We start from the raw sequence: 22,954 nt of genomic DNA, 5'->3' as shown, positions 1-22,954 counted from the left end.
TGACCTGGTGCATAGGTACCAATAATCACCCATCTCTCTCCATCCACTTTCAGTTTTACCCATATCAATCTAGAATCTATTTTCTCACACTCTATCACATACTCCCACAACTCCTGCTTCAGGAGTATTGCTACTCCTTCTTCTCTTGTCCTCTCACCAACCCCTGACTTTACTCCCAAGACTTTCCCAAACCACTCTTCCCCTTTACTCTTCAACTTTGTTTCACTCAGAGCCAGAATATCCAGGTTTCTTTCCTCAAAGATACTAACTATCTCTCCTTTCTTCTCATCTTGGTTACATTCAAACACATTCAGACACCCCAATCTGAGCCTTCGAGGAGGATGAGCACTCCCAGCTTTGACTCCTTCTTCTGTTTCCCTTTTTAGAAATTGAAATACAGCCCCCACTCCTGCCCCATTTAGTCACCTTCTACGACACACGGAGAATACGTGAGAAGTATTCTTTCTCCCCTATCCCCATGGATAAAGAGTATCATTTTACCGAGAAGCCGATGCTCTTCCTATTCTTTATCCCACAAGCACAAAACTTACCTGGGTTTTCCATTCATAGTTGTAATGGGTTTGAAGGGATTATGCTGAAACACATTTTTTGCATGTCCACACTATTCAATCTAATTATTTCATGAAAACCATGAAAGTGGACCATTGCCAGACTGTACCATTGAAAGTACAGTCTCACCAAAGAACTTCTCACCCCAAAGGAGTCTACATTTCCCAGCTATTGGAAGTAGTGCAGTCTTGGGCAGGAGGAGCCTTTGGAAAGGTCCTGGATAACACCAGGACTCCTTCACAGAATTTGGTCCTGGGGTAATCATACATAAAAAATAAATACTTTTATGGGTGAAGCAGGCAAAAAAAAGTGCCACACACACACACATTAAACTATAAGAGCACATGAAAAAGATAAGTTACTATCACCTATGCTTATGAGAGGGTTACAGAAGTCTCTAAATTGTCAATGACTCTTCATAAGTTTAGGCTGCCATCTACGACCAGTCAGCAGACTCTATTTTGTGCATGGAATTAAAGTTAATAATAGGCTCAAATAAGGACAACGGCAAAAGGCTATGTTTGCCTCAACTAAGATGACAGCACTAAAAGAGTAACTTTTGTATTTGACCTTTCCCTAAAAAAATTTCAAGACTTAAAAACACCTACTTCATCCAAGCTCCTTCTAACAGACTTAGTTAACACTGAACAGTCATGACAATTTCCATTACCTGACTCCACTTCTTGATTTTAAAAACTTTAACCTACCTTCACAGTGGTTTGTACTGATTTTTTTTTTCAGAAATGTTCACCATTTCCAGGTAATGCCAGGAACAAACAAAGAGAGCATCATTCCCTAGCATCAATCCTCCAGCTGTCATGGATAATTCATTGAAACCAAGCCCCATAGACAATGACATGGTTTCCCCCAACCATTTCAAAAGCCTTGGCTCAGCACCACTGAAAGCACACCATCTCCTGTACAGCATACCACTCCAATTTGCTCTATCCCTTGCATGCTTCACACCCTCCTGCAAGCTGCATGTTTAGGTCCCAAACCTTTAAAGCATCTTTCACTCCATCCTTCCACCTCCTCCTTGGTTCCCCCTTTTACCTCTACTTCTGACATGTACACACTCTTAATCATCCTTTCATCACTCATCCTCTCCATAAGTCCAAACCATTCAGCACACCTTCAGCTCTCATACATACTTCTCTTACAACCAAACACCTCTCTTACCTTATCATTTCTTATTTGATCAACCCTCTTCACACAACGATATTGACCTCAAACATTCTGTTTCCAGCACATTTAACCTCTTCTTTACAGTTTAGCAAAAGAATCGCACCTCACAGCCATACACCACCAACAGAAATACCAAACCATCATATGCACCATACCCATCTTTGCCCTTACATACCTTTCCAAACTTTTGTCAATGATACCAGGACCTTTGCCCCCAAACCAACCCTATGGTTCTCTTCACCTCCTAAAATTATGCTTGTTGCCATCCACTCTTAGGTGTCTAAATTGCTCAACATCCTCTAAGTTCTCTCCAAACTTCCTCTCTAAATAAGCTACCTCTCTTCATAGTTAAAGCTTATAACCTTGCTTTTATTTACTTTCAACTTTCTTTTTCACACACTCCCAAATTTAGACACCAGCTTCCACAGTTTCTCATTCAAAATTCCCACCAGCACTGTGTCATCAGCAAACAATTCACACACCTACCAGGACCCCCATACCTCTAGCAGACTGAAAACCTGATCCTATCTCCAAGACCCTTGCATTCAACACCCTATCCATAAACGAATTAAAGAGACATTGTAACTTCACACTCCTGATGCTGGCCCAGTTTCATGTGAAAGCACTCACCCTTTTCTCTTCCTGCTCACACTAGTTCCTTACTCTCTTGATAAAAACTGCTTCTACCAGCTTTCCTCCCACACCATATATTCAGAGCACCTTCCACAGAGCATCTCTATCAACCCTAGATGTGCTTTCTAAAGATCCATCAGTGTAACATACCATAAGGATCAGTTTAAGCCACTCTTTGTTATCATGATCTCAGACAGATAATGACATAAGAAAAAGTGTAGTAAGATGTTTCCCAGATAACATGAGAGCAAGTAAAGCAACAGAGCGTTTGGAAGATTATGAAACTTCAAAAGATCTGGAAAGTATCCATAAATGGGCAGATGAAAACTTCATGGAATTCAATGTAAAGAAATTTCAACATATTAGTCATGAGACACCTAATGCCACTGCAGTTCCGACATACAGAGGCCCTACAGGAAAAGAAACAGAGAATGAAAAGTCAGAGATTTGGAAATAGTTATCAACGAAAAATTTGAGCTTAAGGAAAAGATAGCCCTTTCAAGCCAAATAATATGTGGAATGATATTGAGAACATTTGTAATGAAAGGCAGGCACTAAATACTTGGAGAATACCAAGTAAAGTCTTCAGAGGTCTTCTATCCTAACAACCTAGGCTAGGCACAGGCTACTGGGTTGGTTCATTGGTTGAAGAAGCTGTTGGAAACCTCAGTCTGCAGGCCCACAGGAACACTTTCTAATTCTGAAATTTTACCTGCCTTCTAGGGTGATAATATAACAAGGCAATATTCAATTTGTGAAATAACTAAGGGCTGCCTTGAATCATACCATTACTGGCTGTTCTTCTCTTGTCATGAATGTCTGCAAAATCCTGACCACCATCCTTCTGCAGGAAGCAATCATTGTTTAATTGTGTTTGCTTAAAGTCAGGTTTTTAGACATTATTTGAATGGTTTATGATAGCACCTGTCACTCCAGGAGTGACATATTTTGATTTCTTCACTTTCCCCTAACCTGGGGAGTTGAACTTATCCCGTCGAGAACATTATCTCGGAAAGGAAAAATGGGTATGTTTGAAGAAATAGTGGTTCCAACAATGTTGTATGGTTGCGAGGCGTGGGCTATGGATAGAGTTCTGCAGAGGAGCATGGATGTGCTGGAAATGAGATGTTTGAGGATAATATGTGGTGTGAGGTGGTTTGATCGAGTAAGAAATAATATGGTAAGAGAGATGTGTGGTAATAAAAACAGTGTGATTGAGAGAGCAGAAGAGGGTGTTTTGAAATGGTTTGGTCACATGGAGAGAATGAGTGAGGGAAGATTGACCAACAGGATATATGTGTCAGAGGTGGAGGGAACGAGGAGAAGTGGGAGACCAAACTGGAGGTGGAAAAATGGAGTGAAAAAGATTTTAAGTGATCGGGGCCTAAACACGCAGGAGCGTGAAAGGCGTGCAAGGAAGAGAGTCAATTGGAACTATGTGGTATACCGGGGTCGACGTGTTGTCAATGGATTGAAACAAGGCATATGAAGCGTCTGGGGTAAACCATGGAAAGTTCTGTGGGGCCTGGATGTGGAAAGGGAGCTGTGGTTTCGGTGCATTTTACGTCATAGCTAGAGACTGAGTGTGAACGAATGTAATCTTTGTTGTCTTTTCCTAGCGCTACCTCACACACATGAGGGGGAACGGTTGTTATTGCATGTGTGACGAGGTAGCGATGGGAATGAATAAAGGCAGAGAGTTATGTACATGTGTGTATATATATATATGTCTGTGTGTATATATATGTATACATTGAGATGTATAGGTATGTATATTTGCGTGTGTGGACGTGTATGTATATACATGTGTATGTGGGTGGGTTGGGCCATTCTTTCGTCTGTTTCCTTGCACTACCTCACTAATGCAGGAGACAGCGACAAAGTAAAATAAATAAAATAAAAATAATAATAATAATAATAATAATAATAATAATAATAATAATAATAATAATAATGATAATAATGTGTGGAAATAAAAAGAGCGTGGTTGAGAGAGCAGAAGAGGGTGTTTTGAAATGGTTTGGGCACATGGAGAGAATGAGTGAGGAAAGATTGACCAAGAGGATATATGTGTCAGAGATGGAGGGAACGAGGAGAAGTGGGAGACCAAATTGGAGGTGGAAAGATGGAGTGAAAAAGATTTTGAGTGATCGGGGCCTGAACATGCAGGAGGGTGAAAAGCGGGCAAGGAATAGAATGAATTGGATCGATGTGGTATACGGGGTTGACGTGCTGTCAGTGGATTGAATCAGGGCATGTGAAGCGTCTGGGGTAAACCATGGAAAGTTGTGTGGGGCCTGGATGTGGAAAGGGAGCTGTGGTTTTGGGCATTATTGCATGACAGCTAGAGACTGAGTGTGAACGAATGGGGCCTTTCTTGTCTTTTCCTAGCGCTACATCGCACACATGAGGGGGAAGGGGGATAGTATTCCATGTGTGGCGAGGTGGCGATGGGAATGAATAAAGGCAGACAGTGTGAATTGTGTGCATGGGTATATTTGTATGTGTCTATGTGTGTATATATATGTTTACATTGAGATGTATAGGTATGTATATTTGCGTGTGTGCACATGTATGTATATACATGTGTATGGGGGTAGGTTGGGCCATTTCTTTCGTCTGATTCCTTGCGCTACCTCGCAAACGCGGGAGACAGCGACAAAGCAAAATAAATGAAATAAAATAATAATAATAATTATTATATTATCATTATTATCATTATTTTGCTTTGTCGCTGTCTCCCGCGTTTGCGAGGTAGCGCAAGGAAACAGACGAAAGAAATTGCCCAACCCACCCCCATACACATGCATATACATTCACGTCCACACACAGAAATATACATATGTACACATCTCAATGTACACATATATATACACACACAGACATATACACATATACACATGTACATATTCATACTGTCTGCCTTTATTTATTCCCATCGCCACCTCGCCACACATGGAATAACATCCCCCTCCCCCCTCATGTGTGCGAGGTAGTGCTAGGAAAACACAACAAAGGCCCCATTCGTTCACACTCAGTTTCTAGCTGTCATGTAATAATGCCCGCTTCACATGCCCTGATTCAATCCATTGACAGCATGTCGTGCCCAGTATATCACATCGATCCATTTCACTCTATTCCTTGCACGGCTTTCACGCTCCTGCATGAGCTTTCAAAATCTTTTTCACTCTATCTTTCCACCTCCAATTTGGTCTCCCACTTCTCCTCGTTCCCTCCACCTCTGACACATATATCATCTTGGTCACCCTTTCCTCACTCATTCTCTCCATGTGCCCAAACCATTTCAAAACACACTCTTCTGCTCTCTCAACCATGCTCTTTTTATTTCCACACATCACTCTTACCCGTACATTACTTACTCGATCAAACCACCTCACACCACATATCGTCCTCAAACATCTCATTTCTAGCACATCCACCCTCCTGCGCACAACTCTATCCATAGCCCACGCCTCGCAACCATACAACATTGTTGGAACCACTATTCCTTCAAACATAACCATTTTTGCTTTCCGAGATAATGTTCTCGACTTCAACACATTCTTCAAGGCTCCCAGGATGTTCTCCCCCTTCCCCACCCTATGATTCACTTCCGCTTCCGTGGTTCCATCTGCTGCCAGATCCACTCCCAGATATCTAAAACACTTTACTTCCTCCAGTTTTTCTCCATTCAAACTTACCTCCCAATGGACTTGACCCTCAACCCTACTATACCTAATAACCTTGCTCTTATTCACATTTACTCTTAGCTCTCTTCTTTCACACACTTTACCAAACTCAGTCACCAGCTTCTGCAGTTTCTCACATGAATCAGCCACCAGCGCTGTATCATCAGCGAACAACAACTGACTCACTTCCCAAGCTCTCTCATCCACAACAGACTGCATACTTGGCCCTCTTTCCAAAACTCTTGCATTCACCTCCCTAACAACCCCATCCATAAACAAATTAAACAACCATGGAGACATCACACACCTCTGCCGCAAACCTACATTCACTGAGAACCAATCACTTTCCTCTCTTCTTACACGTACACATGACTTACATCCTCGATAACTTTTCACTGCTTCTAACAACTTGCCTCCCACACCATATATTCTTATTACCTTCCACAGAGCATCTCTATCAACTCTATCATATGCCTTCTCCAGATCCATAAATGCTACATACAAATCCATTTGCTTTTCTAAGTATTTCTCACACACATTCTTCAAAGCAAACACCTGATCCACACATCCTCTACCACTTCTGAAACCACACTGCTCTATCCCAATCTGATGCTCTGTACATGCCTTCACCCTCTCAATCAATACCCTCTCACATAATTTACCAGGAATACTCAACAAACTTATACCTCTGTAATTTGTGCACTCACCTTTGTCCCCTTTGCCATTGTATAATGGCACTATGCAAGCATTCTGCCGATAATCAGGCACCTCACCATGAATCATACATACATTAAATAACCTTACCAACCAGTCAACAATACAGTCACCCCCTTTTTTAATAAATTCCACTGCAATACCATCCAAACCTGCTGCCTTGCCGGCTTTCATCTTCCGCAACGCTTTTACTACCTCTTCTCTGTTTACCAAATCATTTTCCCTAACCCTCTCACTTTGCACACCACCTAGACCAAAACACCCTATATCTGCCACTCTATCATCAAACACATTCAACAAACCTTCAAAATACTCACTCCATCTCCTCACATCACCACTACTTGTTATCACCTCCCCATTAGCCCCCTTCACTGAAGTTCCCATTTGCTCCCAATTCTTACACACTTTATTTACCTCCTTCCAAAACATCTTTTTATTCTCCCTAAAATTTAATGATACTCTCTCACCCCAACTCTCATTTGCCCTCTTTTTCACCTCTTGCACCTTTCTCTTGACCTCCTGCCTCTTTCTTTTATACATCTCCCACTCATTTGCATTTTTTCCCTACAAAAATCATCCAAATGCCTCTCTCTTCTCTTTCACTAATAATCTTACTTCTTCATCCCACCACTCACTACCCTTTCTAATCAACCCACCTCCCACGCTTCTCATGCCACAAGCATCTTTTGCGCAATAATAATAATTATTAGGTTCAGTAGGGTTGAGGGTCAAGTCAAATTGGAGGTAAGTTTGAATGGAGAAAAACTGGAGGAAGTAAAGTGTTTTAGATATCTGGGGTAATGGATCTGGCAGCGGATGGAACCATGGAAGTGGAAGTGAATCATAGGGTATAGGAGGGGGCGAAAATCCTGGGAGCCTTGAAGAATGTCTGGAAGTCGAGAACATTATCTCTGAAAGCAAAAATGGGTATGTTTGAAGGAATAGTGGTTCAAACAATGTTGTATGGTTGCGAGGCGTGGGCTATGGATAGAGTTGTGCGCAGGAGGATGGATGTGCTGGAAATGAGATGTTTGAGGACAATGTGTGGTGTGAGGTGGTCTGATCGAGTAAGTAATGTAAGGGTAAGAGAGATGTGTGGAAATAAAAAGAGCGTGGTTGAGAGAGCAGAAGAGGGTGTTTTGAAATGGTTTGGGCACATGGAGAGAATGAGTGAGGAAAGATTGACCAAGAGGATATGTGTGTCGGAGGTGGGGGGAGCGAGGAGAGGTGGGAGACCGAATTGGAGGTGGAAGGATGGAGTGAAAAAGATTTTGAGTGATCGGGGCCTGAACATGCAGGAGGGTGAGGGCCAGGCAAGGAACAGAGTGAATTGGATTGATGTGGTACACCTGGGTCGACGTGCTATCAATGTATTGAACCAGGGCATATGAAGCATCTGGGGTAAACCATGGAAAGTTCTGTGGGGCCTGGATGTGGAAAGGAAGCTGTGGTTTTGGGCATTATTGCATGACAGCTAGAGACAGTGTGAACGAATGGGGCCTTTGTTGTCTTTTCCTAGCGCTACCTCGCACACATGAGGGGGGAGGGGGATGTTATTCCATGTGTGGCGAGGTGAATGAATAAAGGCAGACAGTGTGAATTGTGTGCATGGGTATATATGTAGGTGTCTGTGTGTGTATATATATGTGTACACTGAGATGTATGGGTATGTATATTTGCGTGTGTGGACGTGTATGTATATACATGTGTAGGGGGGTGGGTTGGGCCATTTCTTTCGTGTGTTTCCTTGTGCTACCTCGCAAACATGGGAGACAGCGACAAAGCAAAATAGAAAATTTTTTTTTTTTTTTTTTTTTTTTGCTTTGTCGCTGTCTACCGCATTTGCGAGGTAGTGCAAGGAAACAGACGAAAGAAATGGCCCAACCTACCCCCATACACATGTATATACATACGTCCACACACACAAATATACATACCTACACAGCTTTGCATGGTTTACCCCAGACGCTTCACATGCCCTGATTCAATCCACTGACAGCACGTCAACCCCAGTATACCACGTCGATCCAATTCACTCTATTCCTTGCCCTCCTTTCACCCTCCTGCATGTTCAGGCCCCAATCACACAAAATCTTTTTCACTCCATCTTTCCACCTCCAATTTGGTCTCCCACTTCTCCTCATTCCTCCACCTCCGACACATGTATCCTCATGGTCAATCTTTCCTCACTCATTCTCTCCATGTGCCCAAACCATTTCAAAACACCCTCTTCTGCTCTCTCAACCACACTCTTTTTACTTCCACACATCTCTCTTACCCTTACGTTACTTACTCGATCAAACCACCTCACACCACATATTGTCCTCAAACATCTCATTTCCAGCACATCCATCCTCCTGCGCACAACTCTATCCATAGCCCACACCTTGCAACCATACAACATTGTTGGAACCACTATTCCTTCAAACATACCCATTTTTGCTTTCCGAGATAATGTTCTCGACTTCCACACATTCTTCAAGGCTCCCAGAATTTTCACCCCCTCCCCCACCCTATGATCCACTTCCGCTTCCATGGTTCCATCCGCTGCCAGATCCACTCCCAGATATCTAAAACACTTTACTTCCTCCAGTTTTTCTCCATTCAAACTTACCTCCCAATTGACTTGGCCCTCAACCCTACTGTACCTAATAACCTTGCTCTTATTCACATTTACTCTTAACTTTCTTCTTTCACACACTTTACCAAACTCAGTCACCAGCTTCTGCAGTTTCTCACATGAATCAGCCACCACCGCTGTATCATCAGCGAACAACAACTGACTCACTTCCCAAGCTCTCTCATCCCCAACAGACTTCATACTTGCCCCTCTTTCCAAAACTCTTGCATTCACCTCCCTAACAACCCCATCCATAAACAAATTAAACAACCATGGAGACATCACACACCCCTGCCGCAAACCTACATTCACTGAGAACCAATCACTTTCCTCTCTTCCTACACGTACACATGCCTTAATAATAATAATAATAATAATAATAATAATAATAATAATAATAATAATAATAATAATTATCCCTGGGGATAGGGGAGAAAGAATACTTCCCACACATTCCTCACGTCATAGGAGGTGACTAAAGGGGACAGGCGCAGGGGGCTGGAAAACCTCCCCTCCTTGTGTTTTAACTTTCTAAATCAAGAAACAGAAGAAGGAGTCACGCGGGGAGTGCTCATTCTCCTTGAAGGCTCAGACTGTGGTGTCTAAATGTGTGTGGATGTAACCAAGATGAGAAAAAAGGAGAGATGGGTAGTATGTTTGAGGAAAGGAACCTGGATGTTTTGGCTCTAAGGGAAACGAAGCTCAAGGGTAAAGGGGAAGAGTGGTTTGGGAATGTCTTGGGAGTAAAGTCAGGGGTTAGTAAGAGGACAAGAGCAAGGGAATGAGTAGCAGTACTTCTGAAACAGGAGTGGTGGGAGTATGTGATAGAGTGTAAGAAAGTAAACTCTAGACTGATATGGGTAAAACTGAAAGTGGATGGAGAGAGATGAGTGATTATTGGTGCATATCCACCTGGGCATGAGAAGAAAGATCATGAGAGGCAAGTTTTTGGGAGCACCTGAGTGAGTAAGTTAGAAGTTTTGATGCATGAGACCGGGTTCTAGTGATGGGTGATTTGAATGCAATGTTGAGCAATGTGGCAGTTGAGGTAATAATTGGTGTACAAGGGGTGTTCAGTGTTGTAAATGGAAATGGTCAAGAGCTTGTATATTTATGTGCTGAAAAAGGACTGGTCATTGGGAATACCCAGTTTAAAAAGAGAGATAAACATAAGTATAAGTAAGTAAGTAGGAGAGATGGCCAGAGAGCGTTACTGGATTACGTGTTAATTGATAGGCGTCCGAAAAAGAGACTTTTGGATGTTAATGTGCTGAGAGGTGTAACTGGAGGGGTGTCTGATCATTATCTTGTGGAGGCGAAGGTGAGGATTCGCAGAGGTTTTCAGAAAAGAAGAGAGAAAGTTGGGGTGAAGAGAGTGGTGAGAGTAAGTGAGCTTGGGAAGGAGACCTGTGTGAGGAAGTACCAGGAGAGACTGAGTACAGAATGGAAAAAGGTGAGAACAAAGAACGTAAGGGAAGTGGGGTTGGAATGGGATGTATTTAGGGAAGCAGTGACGGCTTGTGCCAAAGATGCTTGTGGTATGAGAAGCGTGGGAGGTGGGCAGATTAGAAAGGGTAGTGGATGGTGGGATGAAGATATAAGATTATTAGTGAAAGAGCAGAGAGAGGTATTTGGATGATTTTTGCAGGGAAATAATGCAAATGAGTGGGAGATGTATAAAAGAAAGGGGCAGAGGTCAAGAGAAAGTTGCAAGAGGTGAAAAGGAGGGCAAATGAGAGTATCATTAAATTTTAGGGAGAATAAAAAGATGTTTCGGAAGGAGGTAAATAAAGTGTGTAAGACAAGGAAACAAATGGGAACTTCAGTGAAGGGGGATAATCGGAAAGTGATAACAAGTAGCGGTGATGTGAGAAGGAGATGATGTGAGTATTTTTTGAAGGTTTGTTGAATGTGTTTGATGATAGAGTGGCAGATATAGGGTGTTTTGGTCAAGCTGGTATGCAAAGTGAAAAGGTTAGGGAGAACGATTTGGTAATCAGAGAAGAGGTAGTAAAATCTTTGCGGAAGATGAAAGCTGGCAAGGCAGCGGGTTTGGATGGTATTGCATTGGAATTTATCAAAAAAGGGGGTGACTGTATTGTTGACTGGTTGGTAAGGTTATTCCATGTATGTATGACTCATGGTGAGGTGCCTGAGGATTGGAGGAATGCTTGCATACTGACATTGTACAAAGCAAAGGGGATAACAATGAGTGCTCAAATTACAGAGGTATAAGTTTGTTGAGTATTCCTGGGAAATTATATGGGTGGGTATTGATTGAGAAGGTGAAGGAATGTACAGAGCATCAGATTGGGGAAGAGCAGTGTGGTTTCAGAATTGGTAGAGGATGTGTGGATCAGGTGTTTGCTTTGAAGAATGTATGTGAGAAATACTTAGAAAAGCGAATGGATTTGTATGTAGCATTTATGGAATAAGAGCAAGGTTATTAGGTACAGTAGGGTTGAGGGTCAAGTCAATTGGGAGGTGAGTTTGAATGGAGAAAAACTGGAGGAAGTGAAGTGTTTTAGATATCTGGGAGTGGATCTGGCAGCGGATGGAACCATGGAAGCGGAAGTGGATCATAGGGTGGGGGAGGGGGCGAAAATTCTGGGAGCCTTGAAGAATGTGTGGAAGTCAAGAACATTATCTCGGAAAGCAAAAATGGGTATGTTTGAAGGAATAGTGGTTCCAACAATGTTGTATGGTTGCGAGGCGTGGACTATGGATAGAGTTGTGCGCAGGAGGATGGATGTGCTGGAAATGAGATGTTTGAGGACAATGTGTGGTGCGAGGTGGTTTGATCGAGTAAGTAACGTAAAGGTAAGAGAGATGTGTGGAAATAAAAAGAGCGTGGTTGAGAGAGCAGAAGAGGGTGTTTTGAAATGGTTTGGGCACATGGAGAGAATGAGTGAGGAAAGATTGACCAAGAGGATATATGTGTCGGAGGTGGAGGGAACGAGGAGAAGAGGGAGACCAAATTGGAGGTGGAAAGATGGAGTGAAAAAGATTTTGTGTGATCGGGGCCTGAACATGCAGGAGGGTGAAAGGAGGGCAAGGAATCGAGTGAATTGGAGCGATGTGGTATACCGGGGTTGACGTGCTGTCAGTGGATTGAATCAAGGCATGTGAAGCGTCTGGGGTAAACCATGGAAAGCTGTGTAGGTATATATATTTGCGTGTGTGGACGTATGTATATACATGTGTATGGGGGTGGGTTGGGCCATTTCTTTCGTCTGTTTCCTTGCGCTACCTCGCAAACGCGGGAGACAACGACAAAGCAAAAAAAAAAAAAAAAAAAATTTATGGATCTGGAGAAGGCACATGATATAGTTGATAGAGATCTCTGTGTAAGGTATTGAGAATACATGGTGTGGGAGGCAAGCTGTTAGAAGCAGTGAAAAGTTTTTATCGAGGATGTAAGGCATGTGTACATGTAGGAAAATAGGAAAGTGATAGGTTCTCAGTGAATGTAGGTTTGCGGTACGGGTGTGTGATATCTTCATGGTTGCTTAATTTGTTTATGGATGGGGTTGTTAGGGAGGTGAATGCTAGAGTTTTGGAAAGAGGGGCAAGTATGCAGTCTGTTGGGGATGAGAGAGCTCAGGAAGTGAGCCAGTTGTTGTTTGCTTATGATACAGCGCTGGTGGCTGATTCGTGTGAGAAACTGCAGAAGCTGGTGACTGAGTGGTAAAGTGTGTGAAAGAAGAAAGTTGAGAGTAAATGTGAATATGGTAAAGTGTGTGAAAGAAGAAAGTTGAGAGTAAATATGAATAAGTGCACGGTTATTAGGTACAGTAGGGTTGAGGGACAAGTCAATTAGGAGGTAAGTTTCAATGGAGAAAAACTGGAGGAAGTGAAGTGTTTTAGATATCTGGGAGTGAATTTGGCATCGGATGGAATGATGGAAGCGGAAGTGAATCATAGGATGGGGGAGGGGGCGAAAACTCTCAGAGCACTGAAGAATGTGTGGAAGTCGAGAACATTATCTCCGAAAGCAAAAATGGGTATGTTTGAAGGAATAGTGGTTCCAACAATGTTATATGGTTGCGAGGCATGGGCTATAGATAGATTTGAGCAGAGGAGGGTGAATGTGCTGGAAATGACATGTTTGAGGGTAATATGTGGTGTGAGGTGGTTTGGTCGAGTAAGTAATAATAGGGTAAGAGGGACATATGGTAATAAAAAGAGCGTGGTTGAGAGAGCAGAAGAGGGTGCTTTGAAATGGTTTGGTCACATGGAGAGAATGAGTGAGGAAAGATTGACCAAGAGGATATATGTGTCAGAGGTGGAGGGAAGAAGAAGTGGGAGACCATATTGGAGGTGGAAAGATGGAGTGAAAAAGATTTTGAGTGACTTGGGCCTGAACATGCAGGAGGGTAAAAGGCGTGCAAGGAATAGTGTGAATTGGAACGATGTGGTATACTGGAGTCGACATGCTGTCAATGGATTGAACCAGGGTGTGTGAAGCGTCTGGGGTAAACCGTGGAAAGTTCTGTGGGGCCTGGATGTGGAAAGGGAGCTGTGGTTTCAATGCATTATACATGACAGCTAGAGACTGAGTGTGAACGCATGTGGCCTTTGTTGTCTTTTCCTTGCGCTACCTCGCGCACATGCAGGGGGAGGGGGTTATAATTTCATGTGTGGCGGGGTGGTAATGGGAATGAATAAAGGTAGACAGCATGAATTATGTACATGTGCATATATGTATATGTCTGTCTGTGTATATATATGTATACGTTGAGATGTATAGGTATGTATATTTGCGTGTGTGGACGTGTATATATGTATATATCATAATAATCGTAATAACAATAAAAGGTATGGAAAAGTCTTGGGAGTAAATTCAAGGGATGGTAAGAGGACAAGAGCTAAGGAAGGAGTAGCACTACTCTTGAAGCAGGAGTTGTGGGAGTATGTGAAAGTGTAAGAAAGTAAATTCTAGACTGATATGGGTAAAACTGAAAGTGGATGGAGAGAGATGAGTGATTATTGGTGCATATCCACCTGGGCATGAGAAGAAAGATCATGAGAGGCAAGTTTTTGGGAGCACCTGAGTGAGTAAGTTAGAAGTTTTGATGCATGAGACCGGGTTCTAGTGATGGGTGATTTGAATGCAATGTTGAGCAATGTGGCAGTTGAGGTAATAATTGGTGTACAAGGGGTGTTCAGTGTTGTAAATGGAAATGGTCAAGAGCTTGTATATTTATGTGCTGAAAAAGGACTGGTCATTGGGAATACCCAGTTTAAAAAGAGAGATAAACATAAGTATAAGTAAGTAAGTAGGAGAGATGGCCAGAGAGCGTTACTGGATTACGTGTTAATTGATAGGCGTCCGAAAAAGAGACTTTTGGATGTTAATGTGCTGAGAGGTGTGACTGGAGGGATGTCTGATCATTATCTTGTGGAGGCGAAGGTGAGGATTCGCAGAGGTTTTCAGAAAAGAAGAGAGAAAGTTGGGGTGAAGAGAGTGGTGAGAGTAAGTGAGCTTGGGAAGGAGACCTGTGTGAGGAAGTACCAGGAGAGACTGAGTACAGAATGGAAAAAGGTGAGAACAAAGAATGTAAGGGAAGTGGGGTTGGAATGGGATGTATTTAGGGAAGCAGTGACGGCTTGTGCCAAAGATGCTTGTCGTATGAGAAGCGTGGGAGGTGGGCAGATTAGAAAGGGTAGTGGATGGTGGGATGAAGATATAAGATTAATAGTGAAAGAGCAGAGAGAGGTATTTGGATGATTTTTGCAGGGAAATAATGCAAATGAGTGGGAGATGTATAAAAGAAAGGGGCAGAAGGTCAAGAGAAAGTTGCAAGAGGTGAAAAGGAGGGCAAATGAGAGTATCATTAAATTTTAGGGAGAATAAAAAGATGTTTCGGAAGGAGGTAAATAAAGTGTGTAAGACAAGGAAACAAATGGGAACTTCAGTGAAGGGGGATAATCGGAAAGTGATAACAAGTAGCGGTGATGTGAGAAGGAGATGATGTGAGTATTTTTTGAAGGTTTGTTGAATGTGTTTGATGATAGAGTGGCAGATATAGGGTGTTTTGGTCAAGCTGGTATGCAAAGTGAAAAGGTTAGGGAGAACGATTTGGTAATCAGAGAAGAGGTAGTAAAATCTTTGCGGAAGATGAAAGCCGGCAAGGCAGCGGGTTTGGATGGTATTGCATTGGAATTTATCAAAAAAGGGGGTGACTGTATTGTTGACTGGTTGGTAAGGTTATTCCATGTATGTATGACTCATGGTGAGGTGCCTGAGGATTGGAGGAATGCTTGCATATTGACATTGTACAAAGCAAAGGGGATAACAATGAGTGCTCAAATTACAGAGGTATAAGTTTGTTGAGTATTCCTGGTAAATTATATGGGTGGGTATTGATTGAGAAGGTGAAGGAATGTACAGAGCATCAGATTGGGGAAGAGCAGTGTGGTTTCAGAATTGGTAGAGGATGTGTGGATCAGGTGTTTGCTTTGAAGAATGTATGTGAGAAATACTTAGAAAAGCGAATGGATTTGTATGTAGCATTTATGGAATAAGAGCAAGGTTATTAGGTACAGTAGGGTTGAGGGTCAAGTCAATTGGGAGGTGAGTTTGAATGGAGAAAAACTGGAGGAAGTGAAGTGTTTTAGATATCTGGGAGTGGATCTGGCAGCGGATGGAACCATGGAAGCGGAAGTGGATCATAGGGTGGGGGAGGGGGCGAAAATTCTGGGAGCCTTGAAGAATGTGTGGAAGTCGAGAACATTATCTCGGAAAGCAAAAATGGGTATGTTTGAAGGAATGGTGGTTCCAACAATGTTGTATGGTTGCGAGGCGTGGACTATGGATAGAGTTGTGCGCAGGAGGATGGATGTGCTGGAAATGAGATGTTTGAGGACAATGTGTGGTGCGAGGTGGTTTGATCGAGTAAGTAACGTAAAGGTAAGAGAGATGTGTGGAAATAAAAAGAGCGTGGTTGAGAGAGCAGAAGAGGGTGTTTTGAAATGGTTTGGGCACATGGAGAGAATGAGTGAGGAAAGATTGACCAAGAGGATATATGTGTCGGAGGTGGAGGGAACGAGGAGAAGAGGGAGACCAAATTGGAGGTGGAAAGATGGAGTGAAAAAGATTTTGTGTGATCGGGGCCTGAACATGCAGGAGGGTGAAAGGAGGGCAAGGAATCGAGTGAATTGGAGCAATGTGGTATACCGGGGTTGACGTGCTGTCAGTGGATTGAATCAAGGCATGTGAAGCGTCTGGGGTAAACCATGGAAAGCTGTGTAGGTATATATATTTGCGTGTGTGGACGTATGTATATACATGTGTATGGGGGTGGGTTGGGCCATTTCTTTCGTCTGTTTCCTTGCGCTACCTCGCAAACGCGGGAGACAACGACAAAGCAAAAAAAAAAAAAAAAAAATTTATGGATCTGGAGAAGGCATATGATATAGTTGATAGAGATCTCTGTGTAAGGTATTGAGAATACATGGTGTGGGAGGCAAGCTGTTAGAAGCAGTGAAAAGTTTTTATCGAGGATGTAAGGCATGTGTACATGTAGGAAAATAGGAAAGTGATAGGTTCTCAGTAAATGTAGGTTTGCGGTAGGGGTGTGTGATATCTTCATGGTTGCTTAATTTGTTTATGGATGGGGTTGTTAGGGAGGTGAATGCAAGAGTTTTGGAAAGAGGGGCAAGTATGCAGTCTGTTGGGGATGAGAGAGCTCAGGAAGTGAGCCAGTTGTTGTTTGCTTATGATACAGCGCTGGTGGCTGATTCGTGTGAGAAACTGCAGAAGCTGGTGACTGAGTGGTAAAGTGTGTGAAAGAAGAAAGTTGAGAGTAAATGTGAATATGGTAAAGTGTGTGAAAGAAGAAAGTTGAGAGTAAATGTGAATAAGTGCACGGTTATTAGGTACAGTAGGGTTGAGGGACAAGTCAATTAGGAGGTAAGTTTGAATGGAGAAAAACTGGAGGAAGTGAAGTGTTTTAGATATCTGGGAGTGAATTTGGCATCGGATGGAATGATGGAAGCGGAAGTGAATCATAGGATGGGGGAGGGGGCGAAAACTCTCAGAGCACTGAAGAATGTGTGGAAGTCGAGAACATTATCTCCGAAAGCAAAAATGGGTATGTTTGAAGGAATAGTGGTTCCAACAATGTTATATGGTTGCGAGGCATGGGCTATAGATAGATTTGAGCAGAGGAGGGTGAATGTGCTGGAAATGACATGTTTGAGGGTAATATGTGGTGTGAGGTGGTTTGGTCGAGTAAGTAATAATAGGGTAAGAGGGACATATGGTAATAAAAAGAGCGTGGTTGAGAGAGCAGAAGAGGGTGCTTTGAAATGGTTTGGTCACATGGAGAGAATGAGTGAGGAAAGATTGACCAAGAGGATATATGTGTCAGAGGTGGAGGGAAGAAGAAGTGGGAGACCATATTGGAGGTGGAAAGATGGAGTGAAAAAGATTTTGAGTGACTTGGGCCTGAACATGCAGGAGGGTAAAAGGCGTGCAAGGAATAGTGTGAATTGGAACGATGTGGTATACCGGAGTCGACATACTGTCAATGGATTGAACCAGGGTGTGTGAAGCGTCTGGGGTAAACCGTGGAAAGTTCTGTGGGGCCTGGATGTGGAAAGGGAGCTGTGGTTTCAATGCATTATACATGACAGCTAGAGACTGAGTGTGAACGCATGTGGCCTTTGTTGTCTTTTCCTTGCGCTACCTCGCGCACATGCAGGTGGAGGGGGTTATAATTTCATGTGTGGCGGGGTGGTAATGGGAATGAATAAAGGTAGACAGCATGAATTATGTACATGTGCATATATGTATATGTCTGTCTGTGTATATATATGTATACGTTGAGATGTATAGGTATGTATATTTGCGTGTGTGGACGTGTATATATGTATATATCATAATAATCGTAATAACAATAAAAGGTATGGAAAAGTCTTGGGAGTAAATTCAAGGGATGGTAAGAGGACAAGAGCTAAGGAAGGAGTAGCACTACTCTTGAAGCAGGAGTTGTGGGAGTATGTGAAAGTGTAAGAAAGTAAATTCTTCACTCGTGGATGGAGAGAGATGGATGATTATTGTTGCCTATGAACCTGGTCATGAGAAGAAAGATCATGAACGGCAAGTATTTTGAGAGCAGCTCTGATGCACGAGACTGGGTTATAGTGATGGGTAATTTGAGTAATATGGCAGTGGAGGGTATAACTGGTGTACATGGGGTGTTCAGTGTCGTGAATGGATCATACGTAAGAAAGTATCTGAAAGCTTTGCATGAGATAAAAAGCAGCTAAGCCACCAGAGACAATGGTATTGCAGTTAAATTTTCATAAGAAATGAGGGTCACTGTGTTGTTGACTGATTAGTTAGGATTTTCAGTTTATGTATGGTTGATGGCAAGGTCCCTGAGGGTTGGCAAAATGCCTTTATGATGCCACTGTATGAATACAAAGGGGGAAAAGATGAGTGTTTCAATTACAAAATTATAAGTTTGTTGAATGTACCTTGTAACTATCATGGGAGAGTGGTGATAGAGTGGAAGCATGAATGATACATTAGATTGGGGAGGAACAATGCAGTTTCAGGAGCGGTATAGGATGTGTGAATTGTGTTTGCACTAAAGAATATGTGTGAAAAATAATTAGAGAAAACAAATGATCTGTATGAGGCATTTATGAATCAGGAAAAAGCTTATAATACGAGTGATAGAGATACTTTGAGGAAGGCTTTATCAATATATGATGGGATAGGAGATCTATTAGAAATAGTGAGGAGTTTTAACAAGAGAGTTAGGCATAATTGCAAGTACATAAAGAGAAGGATGGGTGGTTCAAGGTATAGGTAGGACTGCAGAAGGGGTCTGCAATGTCACCATGACTAATTCATTTATGGTTGGTGTGGTGAGAGAGTTAAATGCAGTAGTCTAGGAGACATGGGCAGGTATGCAGTATGTAAGGTGTAAGGGGTCTAAGAAATAAGTCAGTTGTTCTTTGCTTATGACACAGCACTGGTAGCAAATTCATGAAAAATTACAGTTGGTGCGTGTCTGTGGGAACAAAGGAAATTAAGAGTGAACATGAGCAAATGTAAGGTCATGATGTTTAGCAGTGCAGAGAAAATGTTTAGCTAGAATGTGAATGAAAAAGACTTGGAGGAAATGTGGTGTTTTAGATACCAGGGAGCAAATATGACAGCAAACAGAACTATGGAAGTGGAAGTAAGTTACAGAGTGTGCGAGTGGCCTGAGGTCTTTGCAGTATTGAAGAATGTCTGGAAAGAGAGAATGCTATCTGGGAGGGCAAAAATGGGTGTCTGAACATATAGTAGTTCCAGAGATGTTGTATGGATGCGAACCACGAGGTATAAAGGATAAAGTACAAAGGAGGGTGGATGTGTTTAAAATAAAATGTCTAAGACCAATATGTGGTGTGAGGAGGACTGATTGAGTATGTAATATTAGGGTAAAAGAGAATTATGGTAATAGGTATATAGTTGAGAGGGGTGAAGACAGTGTTCCTGAAATGTTTGGATATATGCAGAGAATGAGGAAGGAGAGGTTGACAAAGAGGATATATGTGTCAGTAAAGGAGAGGCCAAGGAGAAGGGGAGACTGAACTGGAGATTGGAAGGATGGAGTGAAAAAGATTTTGGTTAGGGTGAAAGGCATGCTTGAGATACAGTGAAATGGAGCGATGTGGTATGCAGGGGATGACGTGCTGTCAATGGACTGAACCTGGCATATGAAGCAGCTGGGGAAAGCACACAAAAGTCTGAAGGGCCTGACTGTGGACAGGTAGTTGTGGTTTTGATGAATGTTACATGACAGCATGAACTTGGAAGTGAGGAAATGAAGCATTTCCTTCATCTGTTCCTGGTGCTACCTCACTAATGTGGGAAAATCAAATATTAAACATGTGACCCATTAATCTAGCACAGGTTGTTGGAGACAATTAGAATATGAAATATATAAGCATGTTTGCAAGCCAAACTCTAAGGATATCTTACCCTGGATTTGGTAGCTGCACTGTAAGGGCCAAGGTAAAGTCCTGGGAGGATCTCCTGCATGTCCCTTCTCATGGGATAGAGCCAGTCTACTTCCATAGTAATGACTTACTATCACTTTGTTATTCTTTCTGAAAATGTGAAAAATATTGACAAATTATTCATACTCTCATAATCTGACAAAGAGGATACGTGTGTTTCAGGGGTGAAGGGAACAAGGAGAAGCAGGAGACCAAAGTGGAGGTGGAAAGATGGAGTGAAAAAGATTCTGAGAAATCGGGCCCTGATCATGCAGGAGGGTGAGAAGTGAGCAAAGAATATAGAGTGAATTGGAACAATGAGGTATACCAGGGTCGGCATGCTGTCAATGAACTGAACCAGGGCATGTAAAATGTCTGGGGTAAACCAAGGAAAGTTGTGGTTTTCGTGCATTACACATGACAGCTACAGACTGAGTGTGAATGAATGTGGCTTTTTTTGTCTGATTTCCTGGTGCTACCTTGTTGATGCAGGGGATAGCGATGCTGTTTCCTGTGGGTGGGGTGGTGCCGGGAATGTATGAAGGTAAGCAAGTATGAATATGTACATGTGTATATATGAGTGGATGGGTCTTTCTTCATAGTGTTTCCTGGTGCTACCTTGCAGATGCAGGAAACAGCGATCAAGTATAATGATAATAATAATGATATAATTATTCTAGTTATCCCAGAATCCCTTTCAAGAAGGGTCCTGGTGTTACCATAGGACCCCTTTTCCAGACATTCCAGTAGCTCAAAGGGTAAGCTATATTCAGAAGTAGGGCTAGGAGGTTCTCCTCATAGTGAGAAGTACTTGAATGAGACAGTGCTTCATTTCATTAATGACAATGATACTGCTTTGCCGATGGTAACTTTTCACTTGCAATGTAACCTGAAGAATACGCAATCCAATAAAACACATACAAATTCATTCAAAAAGTGAAGGCCAAGGTGTTCACGCAAGATGGGGTTCCTGCCACATTGCCAAAATAGATACTGATTAGCCTAAAGAAAGTGCAGTGGTTTTTCAGGGATTGGCCCAGAAATTCACCAGATCTGAATCCAATAGAAAATTTGTGGGCAATTGTGAAGATGAAATTACATACCAAAGATACTTCATTTCAACCTAAGCTGGAGGTGGCCATTCGTGACATTTGGGCAAGGATGGGCCCTAAATATTTAGGCTTCAGAACATTGCTGATTTAGTCCTTGAGCATTTTAGGAAGAGTATAGAGAGGAAAGGGAGACCAATACAGTACTAATACAAGGGGATTTTGCCATGAGGCAGGTAGTAGAATTATGGCCCCTTCATGACCCCTGCAAATTCAATGAATACTCTGACTACACTTTACTGTGTAACTCTAACACCAGTAAGAGGAAGGGCTCAGGTGGTTGTGTATTGGCCCCTCCCAGTACCCCAGCTAACTCAAGGATTATCCTGTCCCCTACTCTTGGAGCAACCCATTAGGTAGTAGGTTGTTGACAACAGCTACTTAGCGTAGTACTAACATCCTGACTGAGGAGCGTTAAAGTAGTGTCTTGTACCATCTTACACTCCATGTCAGGATTGCTGGTCTTACTTTCTGTCTTATCAAAATGGGACTACCAGGCTAGTCATACCATCTTCTTACACCCACCGTACACCTCAAACCTTGCTTATCATTATTACTTTTTTTTTCACATAAGTACTCTTACCAATTCCTGTCCACTCAAAAACTCATAAATGACATCATGACAGAGGCCATCAAATATATGGCCCCTAGTCCCCAGCATCATGGGATGCTAAGACTCTCCAGGTTTCTACCTGACTCTACTGCCAATGAGAGGGGAGGGCTCTGGCAGTAGTAGTACCAGCCCTTCCCATGACCTTTCCCTCTCTGGTACACCTTCCTCTTTTTCTATTCACTATACTAACATTTGTGGTCTCTTTAGTAACCTCTCCTCTGTTAAACGCCATCTGTCTAGTACTTCTATCTTACTTCTCTCTGAGGCACAGTTGTCTAGACACAGTTGTATAATGATGTTCTCACTAGTCCCTTTTTCATACCTACCTATAAAGACAAGCAAGGCTTATGGTCCTGATGGCATCCACCACATGTACTGAGAGGGAATGCCCCTGAACTTACACCTGTGCTTGCTTATCTGTTCCATTTCTGTTTAAAAATCAAAACTTTTCCTTCCCCTTGGAAGCATGCATTGATACATCCCATCCCTTAGAAGGATGACCATTCTGACCCATCTAACTGTCGTCCTATTGCTTTGGAATCCACCATTTCCAAAGTCTTTGAATCCCTCCTCAACTCCTATATTCCTAAACACCTTGAAAATCACTGTCTTTTCTCTGATCACCAGCAAGGCTTCTATAAGGCGAGATCCACTAAGATATTCTTTCCTACCCTGGTCATCATCCCTGAAAGATTTTGGGGAGTCATGTGTAGTTGCCCTTGACATATCTAAGGCTTTTGAAAGGGTGTGGCATCAGGGTTTCATCCCTGCTTATCTTTCATCTTTTGGCTTCCCTCCCTCACTTTGCTCCTTCATA

At 42.5% G+C, this 22,954-nt stretch overlaps 1 protein-coding gene across 1 annotated transcript in view; it reads right to left on the bottom strand.

Moving 5' to 3' along the window:
• The window catches only part of LOC139754951 (serine/threonine/tyrosine-interacting protein B-like), a 385,378-nt gene that overhangs the window by 298,369 nt on the left and 64,055 nt on the right, over window positions 1-22,954 (bottom strand). The window contains exon 2 of the mRNA XM_071672774.1: window positions 20,399-20,526. Coding sequence (XP_071528875.1) covers window positions 20,399-20,494 — 96 coding nt within the window. The 5' untranslated portion in view covers window positions 20,495-20,526. The remainder of the gene's footprint in view (window positions 1-20,398; window positions 20,527-22,954) is intronic.

Source organism: Panulirus ornatus, chromosome 18 (assembly GCF_036320965.1).
Source record: "Panulirus ornatus isolate Po-2019 chromosome 18, ASM3632096v1, whole genome shotgun sequence".
In the NCBI taxonomy this organism is placed as follows: Eukaryota; Metazoa; Arthropoda; class Malacostraca; order Decapoda; family Palinuridae; genus Panulirus; species Panulirus ornatus.
The sequence above is the reverse complement of the archived record's forward strand: the minus strand, read 5'-3'. Positions and strand labels throughout refer to the sequence as shown.